The following is a 19661-nucleotide window of genomic DNA, read 5'->3' on the forward strand; positions in this document are numbered from 1 at the left end:
TGCTACTTATGGCTGCGCTCTAAATGATGACTATGATGACGAAAAGGAGAATTCTTAATAACTCCGGCTGATTTGAGAAACAAGGAGTTAAAGACGTGTAATAGCCACGGTAAAAACACAACATTCCAGCACGGCATACTACATTCAAATACACTGAAGAGCCAAAGAACCTGGTACACCTGCCTAATATTGTGTATGGTCGGCGCGAGCACGTGCAATTGCCGCAAGAGTACATGGAATGGACTCGACTAATGCCTGATGCAGTGCTGGAGGGAACTGATGTCGTGAATCCTGCTGGACTGTCCATAAATCCGCAATAGTACGACGGGGTCGAAATATCTTCTGAACAGCACGTTGCAAGGCATTCGAGACATGTTCAATAACACGCGACCGGAGAAAGATCCTGCAAGTACGGGAGACACGACGAACAAAGAGAATCGTTAAACATTACACAAGTGCAGCCCTTCCGGACATTACTGCAGATTTAAATGCTGGGCCATCGAAAAGTGTCAACGTGCGAACCATTCAACGAAACATCATCTATATGGACTTTTGGAGCCGATGGCCCACGCGTGTACGTATATGAGTGCACGACACAAAGCTTTACACCTCCCCTGGGCCCGTCATCACCGACATTTGACTGTTGATGTCTAGAAACATGTTGCCTGGTCGGACGAGTCTCGTTTCAAATTATATCGAGCGGATGGACATATACGGCTGTGGAGACACCCTCACGAATGCATGAACCAAGCATGTCAGTAGGGGCTGTTGAGGCTGGTGAAGGTTCTGTAATGGTGCGAGGCGTGTGCAGTTTTGAGTGATATGGCTCGCATGATATGTGTAGAAACGACTCGGACAGGTGAGACGTACGTAAGCATCATATCTGATTACCTGCATCCACTCATATCCACTGTGCATTTCGACGAACTTTAGAAATTTCAGCAGGACAACGCGACACCCTACACCTCCAGAATTGACACAGAGTGGCTCCAGGAACACTCTTCCGAATTGAACACTTCTGGTGGCCACCAAACTCCCCAGACATGAACATTATTGAGCATATCTGGGATTCCTTGCAACGTGCTGTGCAGAAGTAGTCTCCACCCCCTCGTACGCATTTATGGAAAGCCCTGCAGGATTCATGGTGTCGGTTCCCTCCAGCAGTCGATTCCATAGCACGCCGTGTTCCGGCTTTTCTGCGTGCTCCCGTGGGCCCTCCACAATATTAGGCATGTGTACCAGTTAATTTGGCTCTTCATTGTAAGATGTCAATAACACAATTCGGTACGGTTCTGCGATTTTTCAGCAATGCGATGATCTTAAAACACTACTATTGTGTGGGGAAATAGCATACGCGCAGAAACGTGCTTTAGACAATGTCCTAATCTCCACGAAAAATTATCACCGAGGATGTAGACCCGGTTGTTAAAACCTTTATTATATGTTCAAATTTTCACACTTTCGATCCTAAATGTACTAATCCCCTGACATATGTGATTAATATATAAATCTTCCTATAGATTCTGAGCTACAGACTTGATACGATTCTTTTGTTTTCATATGTTGACAGCAACGATATTTATATGTGTATTCAAATGTACTAAGTTAATCTATAAATCTGAAATAATCTGATAGCTAGTGGTCATTTTCTTATTCTGGACCCTACAGATGAACTACTAGAATACATCTATCTCTAAAAGCGGTGTACTCTTCTCCTTTGCTAACCTCCTTTCTTTACCATAGTACTCCACGAAAGTTGTCGAATGATACTTAGGAAACGAAATCTCTTAGGTTCGATATTTTTTTAAATAATGTCTGAAATATATGGATACTTATGATGTGCACATGAAGGTGAAATATAGTAAAATAAGTAGTCAAATGGAAACAACAAAGATGGAAAAAGTAATTAAACTGTTTCATTTTTCCAAACGTAATCGCCATAAAAATAGTATTCGCCATAAACGGTGATACATTTATCCCACATGCCTTCGTGGAAAAATGTTTACGGTAGCCAGTGGAAAAATGACTGTGCCTTGGCGGCCACCATTTCGTCCGAAGCAAATCGTCCGCCAAGGATATATTTCTTCAGGACTCGAAAAATATCGAAGCCCCATGCGGAGGTGTAGATGATGTACACTCCTGGAAATGGAAAAAAGAACACATTGACACCGGTGTGTCAGACCCACCAAACTTGCTCCGGACACTGCGAAAAGGCTGTACAAGCAATGATCACACGCACGGCACAGCGGACACACCAGGAACCGCGGTGTTGGCCGTCGAATGGCGCTAGCTGCGCAGCATTTGTGCACCGCCGCCATCAGTGTCAGCCAGTTTGCCGTGGCATACGGAGCTCCATCGCAGTCTTTAACACTGGTAGCATGCCGCGACAGCGTGGACGTGAACCGTATGTGCAGTTGACGGACTTTGAGCGAGGGCGTATAGTGGGCATGCGGGAGGCCGGGTGGACGTACCGCCAAATTGCTCAACACGTGGGGCGTGAGGTCTCCACAGTACATCGATGTTGTCGCCAGTGGTCGGCGGAAGGTGCACGTGCCCGTCGACCTGGGACCGGACCGCAGCGACGCACGGATGCACGCCAAGACCGTAGGATCCTACGCAGTGCCGTAGGGGACCGCACCGCCACTTCCCAGCAAATTAGGGACGCTGTTGGTCCTGGGGTATCGGCGAGAACCATTCGCAACCGTCTCCATGAAGCTGGGCTACGGTCCCGCACACCGTTAGGCCGTCTTCCACTCACGTCCCAACATCGTGCAGCCCGCCTCCAGTGGTGTCGTGACAGGCGTGAATGGAGGGACGAATGGAGACGTGTCGTCTTCAGCGGTGAGGGTCGCTTCTGCCTTGGTGCCAATGATGGTCGTATGCGTGTTTGGCGCCGTGCAGGTGAGCGCCACAATCAGGACTGCATACGACCGAGGCACACAGGGCCAACACCCGGCATCATGGTATGGGGAGCGATCTCCTACACTGGCCGTACACCTCTGGTGATCGTCGAGGGGGCACTGAATAGTGCACGGTACATCCAAACCGTCATCGAACCCATCGTTCTACCATTCCTGGACCGGCAAGGAAACTTGCTGTTCCAACAGGACAATGCACGTCCGCATGTATCCCGTGCCACCCAACGTGCTCTAGATGGTGTAAGTCAACTACCCTGGCCAGCAAGATCTCCGGATCTGTCCCCCATTGAGCATGTTTGGGACTGGATGAAGCGTCGTCTCACGCGGTCTGCACGTCCAGCACGAACGCTGGTCCAACTGAGGCGCCAGGTGGAAATGGCATGGCAAGCCGTTCCACAGGACTACATCCAGCATCTCTACGATCGTCTCCATGGGAGAATAGCAGCCTGCATTGCTGCGAAAGGTGGATATACACTGTACTAGTGCCGAAATTGTGCATGCTCTGTTGCCTGTGTCTATGTGCCTGTGGTTCTGTCAGTGTGTACATGTGATGTATCTGACCCCAGGAATGTGTCAATAAAGTTTCCCCTTCCTGGGACAATGAATTCACGGTGTTCTTATTTCAATTTCCAGGAGTGTATAATGGCTTTCCAGATAAACTTCTGCAGTTTGGTCGAAAAACTATTGCAACTTGTGGGCCGTCCAGTTGCTTGGATCAAAGAGGTGCATCCTTTTGAAATCAGTGAACTTTTTTTTCCGTGTCCCTTCCTTCTTTTACCGTCCCTTGTAATTATAGCATCTGTTATCACTGGTATGTGTGGGCTGCGTATATTTCAAAACACACGCGACTCGGATTGCCAGTTTTGTTTCCTACTTTACTTTTGTTTCAGTACGCCACCTCCTATGGCCTCGGGGTAACTTGTCGCCTGTAATAGTATCTGGCTCTTAAAGCACAACTTTTAAAATAAGCTCACCGGACGAAAACAAGGCAAACAATAACGAAGTAATATAAGTAGACGGTGGAACATTTACAAATGTTTCATAATCTGCAGACAGCGTAATGTTCTAATGGTATTTACATGCAATTAAACAGTTCATTTAATTCGTTTCTAATTGAAATAAAAGTTTATATTGTAAAAGGAAAACAAAAAAAATGTATTTGGAACATGTTCCCAAAAGATATCGTTCTCAAAAATGAGCGCTCTACTTTCACTAAAATGCGAAAGTACTTTACTGGAGGAAAATTGTGTTTGGGGAGGAGAACGTTACGTGTCTTGAAGGATTGGAAGATAGGTTTCGTTGAGTAGTCTCTGTGGAAATGGTTAGGATGGATGGTGGGAAGATACAAAACAAGGAAGAGGCTGAGGTGTGATTAGTGTCATGGTACGAGGAGGAGTAGGGACAAGGAAAGATCGAAGATGGGTGGGGAACCCCTAATGTGCGGTAGTACAAATGGGAAAGTGTTGTAGCTGACAATGTGGAGAAATATCGTGGATATTTGGAGAGAGAATCGGTAGACGGTGGGAGAGAATTTGGTGTGTGTGTGTGTGCGTGTGTGTGCGTAAGAGTAGGATTGGTGGTACATGTGGGCAGACACGTGGCAATGTACCAGAAATGGAAAGCAGAGGAGAGCCAATAAGAATGGAGAAAGATTGTAGATAGTGTAGGTTGTACGGAGCAGTTCAGTACGTGGAACGAGAAATAGAAAATTGATTAAGCGGTAAAGGATCAGTGTGGGAGAAAGTAAACGGAAACTGGTGGGCTGAGTGCGTAGCGTTCAAGGATTTGGAAGGAGTAATGTAATGTTTTTTTTTTGTCGAATATCAGTACAACATTAATGTAGGAGAGGATACGTTGGGTCAGTGTTCAGTAGGGCGGAGGATAATGAGGGTGGATTGCAAGGCTTGCTGGTATAGCTTCAGGTACTGCGCGCTTTCCTGTGACGGAATACCTATGTCAGATTATCAGTCATGGTTCTGTTACGTTGGCTAGCCTGAAAGTGTCATTTTGGAAGTGGCTTTTACGTACTTTTACACACTTTTGTAGACAAATGGCATAATAGTTCTTCACCTCGGCCTTAGGAACATCATACGTAGGTAAAATGTGAAATGTTCACAGAACATATAGAGTGATTGCGCACTTTGAGTAACTGGTGCTTGTAGCAACTGAAAGAGTTACATAATACAGAACCAAAATAAATACAGTGCAGTTCTAAATGAATAATGTATTACAAACAGTTGTAACTACTTGCCGATAATAATTACAGAAAATGTAAAACGAAGTTAAAAATCTCGATCCTTGTGCAAGCGCAGTGAATCGGAAGTCGACAAATAAGAGGTAATACTGAAGTGAGGAGTTTCGGGTTATCAGAGAAAACGGCGGATCTTATGCAGGCGGTACCCTCAGAGTTAGAATTTGGCAATCGTTGTTTGATCATAAAAGAACACAGAAAATCTCATGGGCGGTACAGTTAAGCCTCTCCAAGGCCAACAACTTTCGCAGTGGCATCAAAAAATTACCGGAGGCCACGTTCATCATTACAAAGCGAAGAAAGAATTTACTTTTGCTTTAAACTCAGTAAACGGAAATCAACGTATTGTACCAGCAGAGCGCCAATGCCATACGTAGTGGTTCGGTGAGCTCTCAAAACAAAAGTGAAAATGAAAAAGTTGGCCTACATAATTCAGATTTCACAGGACTTGACACAGCAAGACAACATAAAACGTATGAATTCTGCTGTGTCATCGCCGGAAGCCATAGAGTTAGTGTATGCTGCACCACATTTTCAACGATGAGACAATACTCCTCACTGCGTAAGTGGAACTTTTAACTGGGAAAACACTAGAATACGACGACCGAAAAGCCGTTCTGTGTGACTGAACATTAACGTGCTCTGTGTTATGTCATCACAATAATTGCACGCTCTATTTTTCTTTTTTGGGGTGCGTGTTTCAACAAGCATTTACCTGTAAACGCATGATCAATGCCTGATGACATAATTTCATACGAATTCCACGGCCTGAGTTTCTCAGTAAGGCGGAGCGTCCATCTTACAATGTAGTACGTAAATTATCATATTTTTAAATTAGTGTATTCCAAATCTCTGGATAGTATAGGAGATGAGGACGCTGTGTTGCGCCCTCACCCACGTAAATTTCCAGACCTCAGACTCATGTATTTATTTTTATAGCGGTGAGTGGAAGACGTTGTGCCGAAAACAATTCAAGATAATGCAATGCTCACATCTGATGCTCTCTCGTCGGTGGCTTGAGACATGCTTAAGAATAAATGCTGTGAAATCAATTATTTTAATGTTCTCCGTCTGAGAAAAGGAGCCATACACATCATATGTAAACGACATACACAAATTTGAATTATTTCTTACATTCTTTGCAATTATCATCGCCACAAAGATGCACAGAAATGGCTATACTCGTTTGTAACAGATTTATCCATTTTCAACTACTTTAATGAGTCACAGCCTATAAGGGAGTCTGCCACATGTGAGACACCAGCTGTAGAAAAAGATTTGATTTGGTGTGCCAGCAATACGCAACACGTAAGAAACAAAAGAAAAACCTGGGCTCCTTGAATTAAAAGGGGTCGATAATAATTTAGCGTTACTCACCACCCTGGCCAGAGCCCTTGTTACGTTGGTGTCAGGAACATAAGCGGTATAGTTCGCTGATGAGGTGGCCGACACCGCAGCTGATGCTTTCGGTGTAGATCCCTCCACTGTGGTGTTGCGTTGAACCTGCAGCAGGAAATTATGTAAGCTGCTTGTTTACTTTAGTACATTTGTAAAACCGAAATAGCTATTTAGTTAAGAATGAAAGAAGAGCGTGGTTTATTACCAGATAATTACAGACAGGAGCACAATGTCGGATTAGCGAACGATAGTACTGTCCTCATGCTACTTAGTGCAACAATCGAAAACCTAATTCTGTATAGCGGTCCTCCTTCCTCAAGAATCCCAGAATAGTCTGCTATTCTCCACCAATCTCCTGACGCGAAGTACACACGACGTGTTGTACACTTGACAGCAAAGAAAGTCGGCCACTGCTGGATGCGACCAACATAACACACCTATATCGTAGGTCCTCTAAGCGCCGAAACCCTGTGGGGTACAGTCGCTACAGTGTACACAATGGTTATCACAGGAGATATAACTAATACCGCGATAAAATAAATTTTAGAAAACACGTTATTAGAGATGAGACAGAACTTAACGCTTATAAATTGAACTTCATTACAATAAGTGACACTGCAGAAGTCTGATCACACCCATTAAGCCGGACGGCGTGGCCTAGCGGTTCTCGGCGCTTCACTCTGACACCGCGAGACTGCTACGCTCGCAGGTTCGAATCCTGCCTCGGGCATGGATATGTGTGATGTCCTTAGGTTAGTTAGGTTTAAGTAGTTCTACGTTCTAGGGGACTGATGACCTCAGAAGTTAAGTCCCGTAGTGCTCAGAGCCATTTGAACCATTTTTTGAAGTACCTTGTGATAACTTCATAAGGAGAAAGTACCGGGTAAGCCACAACAAAAGTTATCTCAGAGGCCTGTATAAGTCCACGAAATGCAATGTTATTGACATACACCAGGTGGCACAAAGAAGGCCTTTTGTGATACAAACTGCTTCACAGGGATGTGTCCTTCGGAGCTGATACTTGTTGCCAAAGAATGTATGCCTTGGAGTCGCAGGATAACAAACGCGATCTTATCAGTCCACCTAATTTTCAACATTCGTCTATAGCACCACATCTCAAATGCTTCGATTCTCTTCTGTTCCGGTTTTCCCACAGTCCATGTTTCACTACCATACAATGCTGTACTCCAGACGTACATCCTCAGAAATTTCTTCCTCAAATTAAGGCCGGTATTTGATATTAGTAGACTTCTCTTGGCCAGAAATGCCTTTTTTGCCATAGCGAGTCTGCTTTTGATGTCCTCCTTGCTCCGTCCGTTATTGGTTATTTTACTGCCTAGGCAGCAGAATTCCGTAACTCCATTGACTTCGTGACCATCAATCCTGATGTTAAGTTTCTCGCTGTTCTCATTTCTACTACTTTTCATTACCTTCGTCTTTTTCCGATTTACTCCCAAACCATACTGTGTACCCATTAGACTATTCATTCCGTTCAGTTCATTTAATTCTCCTTCACTTTCACTCAGGATAGCAATGTCATCAGCGAATCGTATCATTGATATCCTTTCACCTTGTATTTTAATTCCACTCCTGAACCTTTCTTTTATTTCCATCATTGCTTCCTCGATGTACAGATTGAAGAGTAGGGGCGAAAGGCTACAGCCTTGTCTTACACCCTTCTTAATACGAGCACTTCGTTCTTGGTCGTCCACTTTTATTATTCCCTCTTGGTTGTTGTACATATTGTATATGACCCGTCCCTCCCTATAGCTTACTCCTACTTTTTTCCGAATCTCGAACATCTTGCACCATTTTATATTGTCGACGCTTTTTCCAGGTCGACAAATCCTATGAAAGTGTCTTGATTTTTCTTTAGCCTTGCTTCCAATATTAGCCGTAACGTCACAAATGCCTCTCTCGTGCCTTTACTTTTCCTAAAGCCAAACTGATCGTCACCTAGCGCATTATCAATTTTCTTTTCCATTCTTCTCTATATTATTCTTGTAAGCTGATTGTGCGATAATTCTCGCACTTGTCAGCTCTTGCCGTCTTCGGAATTGTGTGGATGATGCTTTTCCGAAAGTCAGATGGTATGTCGCTAAACTCACATATTCTACACACCAACGTGAATAGTAGTTTTGTTGCTACTTCCCCTAATGATTTTAGAAAAGCTGATGGAATGTTATCTATCCCTTCTGCCTTATTTGACCGAAAGTCCTCCAAAGCTCTTTTAAATTCCAATTCTAATACTGGATCCCCTATCTCTTCTAAATCGATTCCTGTTTCTTCTTCTATCACATCAGACAAATCTTCAGCCTCATAGAGGCTTTCAATGTATTCTTTCCACCTATCCGCTCTCTCCTCTGCATTTAACAGCGGAATTCCCGTTGCACTCTTAATGTTACCACCGTTGCTTTTAATGTCACCAAAGGTTGTTTTGACTTTCCTGTATGCTGAGTCTGTTCTTCCGTCAATCATATCTTTTTCGATGTCTTCACATTTTTCCTGCAGCCATTTCGTCTTAGCTTCCGTGCACTTCCTATTTTATTTTCATTCCTCAGCGACCTGTATTTCTGTGTTCCTGATTATCCCGGAACATGTTTGTAATTCCTCCTTTCATCAATCAACTGAAGTATTGCTTCTGTTACCCATAGTTTCTTCGCAGCTACCTTCTTTGTACCTATGTTTTCCTTCCCAACTTCTGTGATGGCCCTTTTTAGAGATGTCCATTCTTCTTCAACTGTACTGCCTACTGCGCTATTCCTTATTGCTGTATCTATAGTGTTAGGGAACTTCAAACGAATCTCGTCATTCCTTTGAACTTCCGTATCCCACTTCTCTGCGTATTGATTCTTCCTGACTAATGTCTTGAACTTTAACCTACTCTTCATCACTACTATATTGTGATCTGAGTCTATATCTGCTCCTGAGTACGCCTTACAATACAGTATCTGATTTCGGAATCTCTGTCTGACCATTATGTAATCTAATTGAAATATTCCCGTATCTCCCGGTCTTTTCCACGTATACCTCCTCCTCTTGTGATTCTTGAGCAGGGTATTCGCTATTACTAGTTGAAACTTGTTACAGAACTCAATTAGTCTTTCTCCTCTTTCATTCCTTGTCCCAAGCCCATATTCTCCTGTAACGTTTTCTTCTACTCCTTCCCCTACAACTGCATTCCAGTCGCCCATGACTATTAGATTTTCGTCCCCCTTTACATACTGCATTACCCTTTCAATATCCTCATACACTTTCTCTATCTGTAAATCTTCAGCTTGCGACGTCGGCATGTATACCTGAATTATCGTTGTCGGTGTTGGTCTGCTGTCGATTCTGATTAGAACAACCCGGTCACTGAACTGTTCACAGTAACACACCCTCTGCCCTACCTTCCTATTCATAACGAATCCTACACCTGTTATACCATTTTCTGCTGCTGTTGATATTACCCGATACTCATCTGACCGGGAATCCTTGTCTTGCTTCCACTTCACTTCACTGACCCCTACTATATCTAGATTGAGCCTTTGCATTTCCGTTTTCAGATTTTCTAGTTTCCCTACCACGTTCAAGCTTCTGTCATTCCACGCCCCGACTCGTAGAACATTATCCTTTCGTTGATTATTCAATCTTTTTCTGATGGTAACCTCCCTCTTGGCAGTCCCCTCCCGGAGATCGGAATGGGGGACTACTCCTGAATCTTTTGCCAATGGAGAGATCATCATGACACTTCTTCAATTACACGCCACATGTCCTGCCGATACACGTTACTATTTAGACATTAAATATTTATTGTTTCTTCGCCATCAGCGAGATGTGCACATGTTCCGCTCGAGGTAACACAACCAATAGATTTGTGCTGCCTGGGACTGCAGCCCCGAGAATTTCATCGTTGTTGACATCACATGAAGAGGGTCAACTATCAAATTCTCTTTCAGTAGTAGTTAGGATCGCGCCGTTCTTGGAAACCTGGAGGTAGTTGGCATCGTGAGGAAACTACGAAGTGACGGCACATATATTGAAGGGCTCCAATCCAGAGAAAAATAGGAATTGGAGCACGAATCCCTGTCTAGTACCAATATTTTCTATTTCTCAAGATCACTTAAAATAAAAATTGAGAACTGCGCCAGTGGTCTAGAGATAGTGTCTTTGATTAATAACAAAAACGTCCTCTGCTCCAAGCTCGAAACCCATCACCCCTTAAATTTTGATCAGTAATCAGTATTGGTGGCCGAAGATCTCCGGCATAAGAAGTCACCCTCATTCTGCCAACGGCCTTGTCAAAGAGGGAGGAGGAACCGACTGGGGTCCAGGGCACTCCTAAATGTAGCTGGTTGGTTGATTAGGGGGAGAGGACCAAACAGGGAGGTTATCGGTCCCATCGGATCAATGAAGAATGGGGAAGGAAGTCAGCCGTGGCCTTTCAATGGGACCATCAAGGCAGTTGCCTGAAGCGATTTATGGAAATCACGGAAAACCTGAAACAGGATGGCCAGACACGGGTTTGAAGTGTTGTCTTCCACCTCGCTCGGTCCTAAAGATGGGGGGGATCAGCAATAGTCAACGGCATGATGATGTAAAAGGCGATGGAAACCATTGCATTAAAGACGCATAATGTGTATTCACAGTACATGTGGTCTGTAACTGAAAAAGTGTAATGATGGTCTCTCCATTGGCAAAAGATTCCGGAATAGTCCCCCATTCGGATCTACAAAAGCGGACTACCAAAGGGGTGTCTGGGAGTGGAATGTCAGAAGCCTGACATGGTAGGGAAGCTAGGAAACCTGAAAACGGAATGTAAAGGCTCAATCTACATAGATATAGTAGAGTTCAGGGAAGTGAAATGGAAAGAAGTTCAGGTCAGAAGAGTGTAGTGTGATATCAACAGCAACAGAAATGGGTATAACGAAAGTAGGATTCGTTATGAATAGTAACGTAGAGCAGAGAGCATGTTACTGTCATTGGCTTGTTCGAATAAGAATTGACAACAAACCAACATCGACAACGATAGTTCAAGTGTACATGCCAACGTCGCAAGCTGAAGATGAAGAGATAAAGTATATGAGGGACGTGAAAGGATAATACAGCACGTAAGGGGAAATGAAAATCTAATAGTCATGGGGGACTGGAAGGCAGATGTAGGGGAAGGAGTAGAACAAAGGATTACACGAGCGTAGGGACCTGGACAAGGAATGAGAGGGGAATAAGACTAATTGTGTGCTGTAATAAATTTCAGCTAGTAATAGCGAATACTTTGCTCAAGAATCACAAGAGGAGGACGGAAACTTGGAAAAGGCCGAGTGATACGGGAAGAAATTCCTAAATCAGATAATCTTCAGTAAGCCCTACCCAAGAGCAAATATAGACCCAGATCACAATTTAGTAGTGATGAAGAATAAGATGAAGTTTATGTGATAATTCATGGAAAATCGATGGGCAAAAAAGTAGGATACCTAAGTATTAAGGAATAACGAATTACGCCAGATGTTCCATAAAGATGTGGATACCGCAATAAGAAATAGCTTAGCAGGCAGTACACTTGAAAAGGACTGAAAATCTCTAAAAAGGGCAGCCACAGATGTTGAGAAGAAAAACATAGGTACAAAGAAGGTAACTGCAAAGAAAACATGGGTAACAGCAAAAAAACACTTGAGTTGATCGATGGAAGAAGGAAGTACAAAAATGTTCAGGGAATTCAGGAACATAGAAATACAAGCCGCTGACGAATAAAATAAATCGGAAGTTCAGAGAAACTAAGATCAAATGACTGCAAGAAATATGTGAAGAAATCGAAAAAAATCGGAAGGACTGGCTCAGCTTATAGGAAAGTCAAAACAACCTTCGGTGAAATAAAAAGCAAGGATGGTAACGTTAAGAGTTCAATGCGAACTCCGCTGTTAAATGCAGAGCAGAGAGTGGATAGGTTGAAAATATACTTTGAAGGATTCCATGAGGGAGATATTTGTCTGATATGATAGGAGAAGAAAGATGAGTCGATTTTGAAGAGATAGAGGATCTAGTATTAGAATCAGATAACATTCCATCAGTATTTCTTAAATCAATGGGGGAAGTGGTTACAAAACGGCTGTTCACGGTGATGTGTAGAATATATGTGTCTGGCTTGATACCATCTGACTTTCGGAAAAATATCATACACACAATTCCGAAGATTGCAACAGCCGACAAGTGCAAATATCGCACACTTAGCTTAACAGCTCATGCATCGAAGTTACTGGCAAGAATAATTTATAGAAAAATGGAAAAGGAAATTGACGAGTGCTAGGTGACGCTTAGTTTGTCTTCAGGGAAGGTAAAGGCACCAGAGAGGCCATTCTGACGTTGCGCTTGATAATGGAAGCAAGACTAAAGAAAACTCAAGAGACTTTAATAGGATTTGTTTACCTGGATAAAGCGAACAAAGGTGCAAGATGTTCGAAGTTCTGAGAAAAATAGGGGTAAGCTACGGAGAGAGACGGGTAATATACAAAATGGTTCAAATCGCTCTGAGCACTATGGGACTTAACATCTGCGGTCATCAGTCCCCTAGACTGAGAACTACTTAAACCTAGCTAATCTAAGGACATCACACACATCCATGCTTGAGGCAGGATTCAAACCTGTGACCATAGCACCAGCATGGTTCCGGACTGAAGCGCCTAGAACCACTCGGCCACAGTGGCCGGAAGTACTCGGATTAAAACGGGTGTGAGACAGGGATATAGTCTTTCGCCCATACTGTTCAATCTGCGCATTGAAGAAGCAATGATGGAAATAAAAGAAACGTTCACGAATGGAAGTAAAATTCAAGGTGTAAGGATACAAATGATACGATTCGCTGATGACATCGCTATCCTGACTGAAGGTGAAGACGAAGTACATGATCTGCTAAATAGTATGAACAGTGAGATGAGTACAGAATGTGGACTGAGAGTAAATCGAAGAAAGACGAAAATAATGAGAACTGGCAAAAACGAAAACAGCGAGAATCTTAACATCAGGATTGATGGTCACGAAGTAGATGAAGTTAAGGAATTATACTACCTAGGCAGCAAAATAAACAATAATGGACGGAGGAATGGGGTCAACAAAAGTAGGCTAGCACTGTTGAAAAAGACATTCCTGACCAAGAGAAATCTACCAGCCTCAAACGTAGGCCTTAATTTAAGGAAGAAATTTCTGAGAACATACGTTTGGAGGACAGCATTGTATGGTAGTGAAACATGTACTGTGGGAAAACCAGAAAAAAAAAGAATCGAAGCACTGGCGATCTGGTGCTACAGACTAATGTTGAAAATTATGTAGAATGATAAGGTAAGGTTTCAGGAGGTTCTGCGCAGGTTATGAGAGGAAAAGAATACGTGGAAAACACTGACAAGGAGAAGGAACAGGATGATAGGCATCTTTTAAGACATCAGGGACTGACATCCATAGTAGTAGAGGGAGCTATAGAGGGTAAAATCTGTAGAGGTGTAGCGTGTGACACAGTCACGTCGATTAAATATTTGGGGGTAACATTGCAGAGCGGTATGAAGTGGGACAAGCATGTAATGGCATTTGTGGGGAAGGAGGATAGTCGACTTCGGTTCATTGGTAGAATTTCGGGAAGATATGGTTCATCTGTAAAGGAGATCGCTTATTAACACTAATACGACCTATTCTTGAGTACTGCTCGAGCGTTTGGGATACCTATCAGGTCGGATTGAGGGAGGACATAGAAGCAATTCAGAGGCGGGCTGCTGGATTTGTTACTGGTAGGTTTGATTATGACGCGAGTGTTACGGACATACTTCAGGGACTTAGGTAGGAGTCTCTAGAGGAAAGGAGGCGTTTTTTTCGTGAATCGCTACTGAGGAAATGTAGAAAAACTGCATTTGAGGCTGACTGCAGTACAATTTTACTGCCGCCAACTTACATTTCGCGGAAACACAACAAAGAGAAGATAAGAGAGATTAGGGCTCGTACAGAGGCACATAGGCAGTCATTTTTCCCTCGTTCTGTTCTGGAGTGGAACAGGGAGAGAAGATGCTAGTTGTGGTAGGAGGTACCCTCCGCCACGCACCATATGGTGGATTGCGGAGTATGTATATAGATGTAGATGTAGAGGAAGTCAGAGATTGGAATACATCCAGCAAATAATTGAGGACATAGGTGGCAAGTTGTACTCTGAGATAAAAAGGTTGGCGCAGGAGAGGAAGTGAATGCGGGTCGCATCATGCCATTCCTAAGACTGATGACTCAAAACGTAATGACCTTACTTGACGATTGTTTTTTGAGCTGAAATACCATTACTATGGTAAGAAAGCTTACTAGAGATCGAACTTCTGCATGCAGGGACTTCCGCTCTGACAGCCAAAACTAATCCAACTCTATATAAATCAGTAGTGAATGAACGTGTCCAATGTTGATTTGGGCCAACGGCACAGTCCTTCGTTCTGTACTTGGTGTTACTGTATGTCAATAAGTCCAGCCACTCACCAAATTCGACACGTGTTAGCATCATGTTTTTCTCATGATAGGGTATGCTGCACGCGATACGAGAAATACTGACTTCGACTTGAGATGTTGTTGTGAATAAATTATACGTGGCCTATAGTCATTGTCAAGCAGTGCAAACACAATGCCGTGATATCAAATCCATCATTTTCCTTTGCTGTTAAGGCTTGTTTCGTCTGTTCGCTAAGAGCATCTGTCTGACAGAACGTCAGGGGCAATTACGTTCATTTTCTGACTAGTCGGTAAAAGAAAAATCTTGCCGCAACTTATTTGCGACGGGCTAACGGCGTCTGTCAGGATAAGACCAATTTCAGCTCTATTAGCCAGCGGTCGCGTGACACAGATCGCGACAATACGTGCATAGAGCTTATGACTTCCACGGACGTTTCTGCGCTGGAATTAGCAAGTATAGCATTATGTACCATTAAACTATGTTTTAGCGTTCTCCATGGCGATATTCTATGGCATGGTTTTTAACTATAGTCTTATTTTGTCGAGATTGTAGTATAGCTCGTGCCATGACAACTAGTGAATTTCTGTTTTTTGAGTTAGAAAACCGAATGAAGCCTAACATTTGTGACATTGTGTTCTGTTTGTGTTTAAAAGAAAGGGGTGAAGACAGTGGAGGCAAATCAAAACACCCGTGCCCCATATGGAGTGAGAGGTATCGAGAAACTCAAATCGTAACGTTTCATGTACGATCGACGTGAGATACATTGATGACCAAATTTTGGAAGACAAAATGGCGTCGATGAAGGAAGTTTCTGTGATTTATTACTGTGATCGGTCACAGTGTATCCGATAACTGGGAAGTGTGACAAATAATTAACCTTCGTGTAACTCTTGCCTTAAGCAGTCACATTGTGGTTAAGAGAATTAAGGAATATTATGGAACAATGTGCCATCGAATACGAGATAAGACGCGAAGCAGAATAGCGAGGTGGAAAGGATGGGGATGGACGTCATCTGCGCGCTTTTAAGGGATTGATCCTAGGAATTGATGAGATCACCGTTAACATAAATTTGAAGTACCTTGGCAGGCCGGTGTGGTCGAGTCGTTCTAGGCGCTTCAGTCTGGAACTGCGCGACCGCTACGGCCGCAGGTTCGAATCCTGCCTCGGGCATGGATGTGTGTGATGTCCTTAGGTTAGTTAGGTTTAAGTAGTTCTAAGTTCTAGGGGACTGATGACCTCAGATGTCAAGTCCCGTAGTGCTCAGAGCCATTTGAACCATTTTTGGAAGTACTTTGTGATAACTTCATAAGGAGAAAGTACCGGATAAGCCACAACAAAAGTTATCTCAGAGGCCTGTATAAGTCCACGAAATGCAATGTTATTGACATACACCAGGTGGCACAAAGAAGGCCTTCTGTGATACAAACTGCTTCACAGGGATGTGTCGTTCGGAGCTGATATTTGTTGCCAAAGAATGTATGCCTTGGAGTCGCAGGATAACAAACGCGATCTAGGTGACAGCACCAATGAGCTTATTTGGCCAACACGCCTATCACAGTTCTTCTGATCGGGCACGTTATGAGTTAACTGTCTTTCCCCCCTACCGATCAACCAACACGAAAGCTAGTTCTTGTTTTCATTTGTTTATTTTTGTTTGGTTTGGTTTGGAGAAGGCGCTTTAAGCATGGCTTAGCTCAGGATCAGCAAATCGTTACGTGCTTGGGATTTAAAAACAACTTGCACATCATTAGACTGTTTTTGATAACGTGATGGGATAATTTGGTGACACATTCTCTGATATTTTTGTCTTGTTTGTTCAAAATCCTAACAGGAAACGCTATTAATATGCACTAGACTAATACGACTGGTGCCTTTTCATAATATCATACAATGAATGGCTATCTCAACTGAAGGTAAAGCAGCTTTACGGACTACAACGTAAATACGAAATTGTGGCTGTGAGAGTAGCTGATAAATGAAACACAGTTAACAAAGTATTCGGTGATACGATATTATTAACAGATTTTTTATTTGCAGTAGTACTTCCACAGCATTTTATGTTTTTTTTTTTACCTCTAGATCTACTTGTTACTAATCGTAGCGAGACGTTTTATGAGGGCAAAATTTCTAAAGACAGCAGACTTCGATGCAGCTGTTTGTAGCTTTACTCTCACAGGAGGTAAAATGATACTCTCTCGCCAGATTGGAACTGAGAACTACTGCCTCTTACTCTTTAGAGTGGGTCGACATTTTTATGGAGCGAGCGACCAACTGCAGCGTTCATTGCTTCCTCATTGGCCTTGTGATGGCTGATAAAGATAATTCTCAATATAGAGAAAGAGATTAGTTGAAGTTTCTGCGTGAAAGGAAATTAAAATTATAATTAAATGTCTGTGAAATCTTATGAGACTTAACTGCTAAGGTCATCAGTCCCTAAGCTTACACACTACTTAACCTAAATTATCGTAAGGACAAACATACACACCCATGCCCGAGGGAGGACTCTAACCTCCGCCGGGACCAGCCGCACAGTCCATGACCGCAGCGCCTCAGACCGCTCAGCTAATCTGCGTGAAAGTAATCTCCCCTGTCTGTAAACATATAGTTGATGAGTCGGTGACAGACTAAAGTGGAATTCTTGTAGAATCTTTGAATGGCATCCCATGGCTTTATAAACTGGATCCGGTAAGATAATTCTCTTTCATTTCAGGAAGTAAAAAAAAAAATAAATAAAAAAAAACTATCACAGCGTCATCAGACATGTTTCACTATGTGGTAATGACCCTATCATAGTCGTAGCCGGACGATTATGTGTCTGTAGGCATTGTCTTTCTTGAGTGGGCACACAACATAGCAGTTCATCTTGTGCGTGAACGATGCAACGGCTTAATTACCTTTCCTTGGACGTCATGAGGAGTTCAGAATGGTTCAAATGCCACTGAGCACTATGGGACTTAACTGCTGAGGTCATCAGTCCCCTAGAACATAGAACTGCTTAAACCTAACTAACCTAAGGACATCACACACATCCATGCCAGAGGCAGGATTCGAACCTGATACCGTATCAGCAGCGCGGTTGCGCACTAAATGTTAATAAATCTACATTTGTTTCACCTTCGGCAAAACATGTGATGTTTCCCAATTATTTTGTTTTTATTTGTAATTCCTATGACTTTCATAAGATCTATTTCGATTTCTCGAACCCTGAAGAAGCCTTATTAGTAATCACGTGGAGAACCTTACACATTTTATTGTTCAGGGTTAGTTGGCTCGTTTAGCACCGTGAAGATATATTATCAACTTCATTTTGCAAATTGGTTTACTCTTCTGATGAATTTACTAAACGGTCTAGCACAAATGTAATTGAAATGTTCTGATTGTCTTCTAAATTAGTTATATACATATCAGAAACAGCAGAAGGTCTACATCACTTTACTTGCGAAATCACACTCATCGCTTCCGTTTCACTGGGTGACGTCTTTCAGTTACTGCGAACTGTGATCTTTCAGACAGGAAATCTCGAATCCAGTCTCACAACTGAGATAGGAAAGCAATGTGGCTGGAGTCCGTTTATATCAAAAGCCTTTTTGGAACTCTATAAACGCGGAATCGTTTTGGGAGCCCCTGTACGCAGTACATCGTGCTAATAAGTGACAGCTGTGCCTCACAAGAGTGATGCTTTCCAAATGCATGATGGTTTGGTGTTAATAGGTAATGCACTTCGGGGTTATTCATAACGTTGGAACGAAGTATTTGTTCACACGTTCTGCTATATGTCAATATCAAGCAGTACGAGCAAAGATAGTAATAACTACGGATCTGAACAAAATGTAAAACAACTAACAATTCCTTCGGTTCCCACACGACACATCTTGCACACATTCACCGAATAGATATTCAGAGGCCAAAGAAGTATACACATAAAATGGTCCATGTGAAAAGGTGAAGTTGCCACTGCATATTGAAGGGTCTAATCGAAAGCCATTTCGTGTGACACTTGTGCGGCAATTACAGGAAATGGCACTCACAAAAGTGCAGATTACTGCGCGTGGCTTTCGAAAAACGTCAACGATGGTTTGTTGGAGCCTTTCAGATACATTGTGATGGTTTCATGTTTCCTGTATTGTGAATTCACAGAATGGAGAGCCTTAACGAACCCTAACATTTTGTGGGAGCGATCACTCCATAATAATAAAGAAAAAAAAGTAGGCGTTTGGTGCGGTGTAACAGCTACGCACATCATTGAGCCGACAGTTTTTGACACTGCCCTCAACACTGTTGCATATATGGGAGTTTTTGATACAGTTTGTGCTCAATTCACTGAGTATGAAAGGCAGTACTCTTTCTTACAGCATGGGGTGGGGGGGGGGGGGGGGGGTGCTGTCACGCTTCTGAGGTATCCCTGCAACGAGTCCATGATGTCTTCACTGAGGAGTGAACTGTCAGCAAACATTTGTGGCCACCACTTTCGCCGGGTCTAACAATGTGGTTTTTTCCTGTTTCCTATGGGACAACTTGAAGAGAAAGGTCAATGAAATAAATCCACACACAACACAGGAACTTAAAGACAACATCAGCCAGATGTATCGGAATACGCTTAGACGTGCATAGCTGTGTATGTATCGTTGCTGCAGGGGGTCCGTT

At 43.0% G+C, this 19661-nt stretch overlaps 1 protein-coding gene across 1 annotated transcript in view; it reads right to left on the reverse strand.

Annotated features, from left to right (window-relative positions):
• The window catches only part of LOC126267520 (uncharacterized), a 70766-nt gene that overhangs the window by 699 nt on the left and 50406 nt on the right, over window positions 1–19661 (reverse strand). The window contains exon 4 of the mRNA XM_049972822.1: window positions 6547–6672. Within this exon, the coding sequence (XP_049828779.1) occupies window positions 6547–6672 (126 nt within the window). The remainder of the gene's footprint in view (window positions 1–6546; window positions 6673–19661) is intronic.

This window comes from Schistocerca gregaria, chromosome 4, assembly GCF_023897955.1.
Source record: "Schistocerca gregaria isolate iqSchGreg1 chromosome 4, iqSchGreg1.2, whole genome shotgun sequence".
In the NCBI taxonomy this organism is placed as follows: domain Eukaryota; kingdom Metazoa; phylum Arthropoda; class Insecta; order Orthoptera; family Acrididae; genus Schistocerca; species Schistocerca gregaria.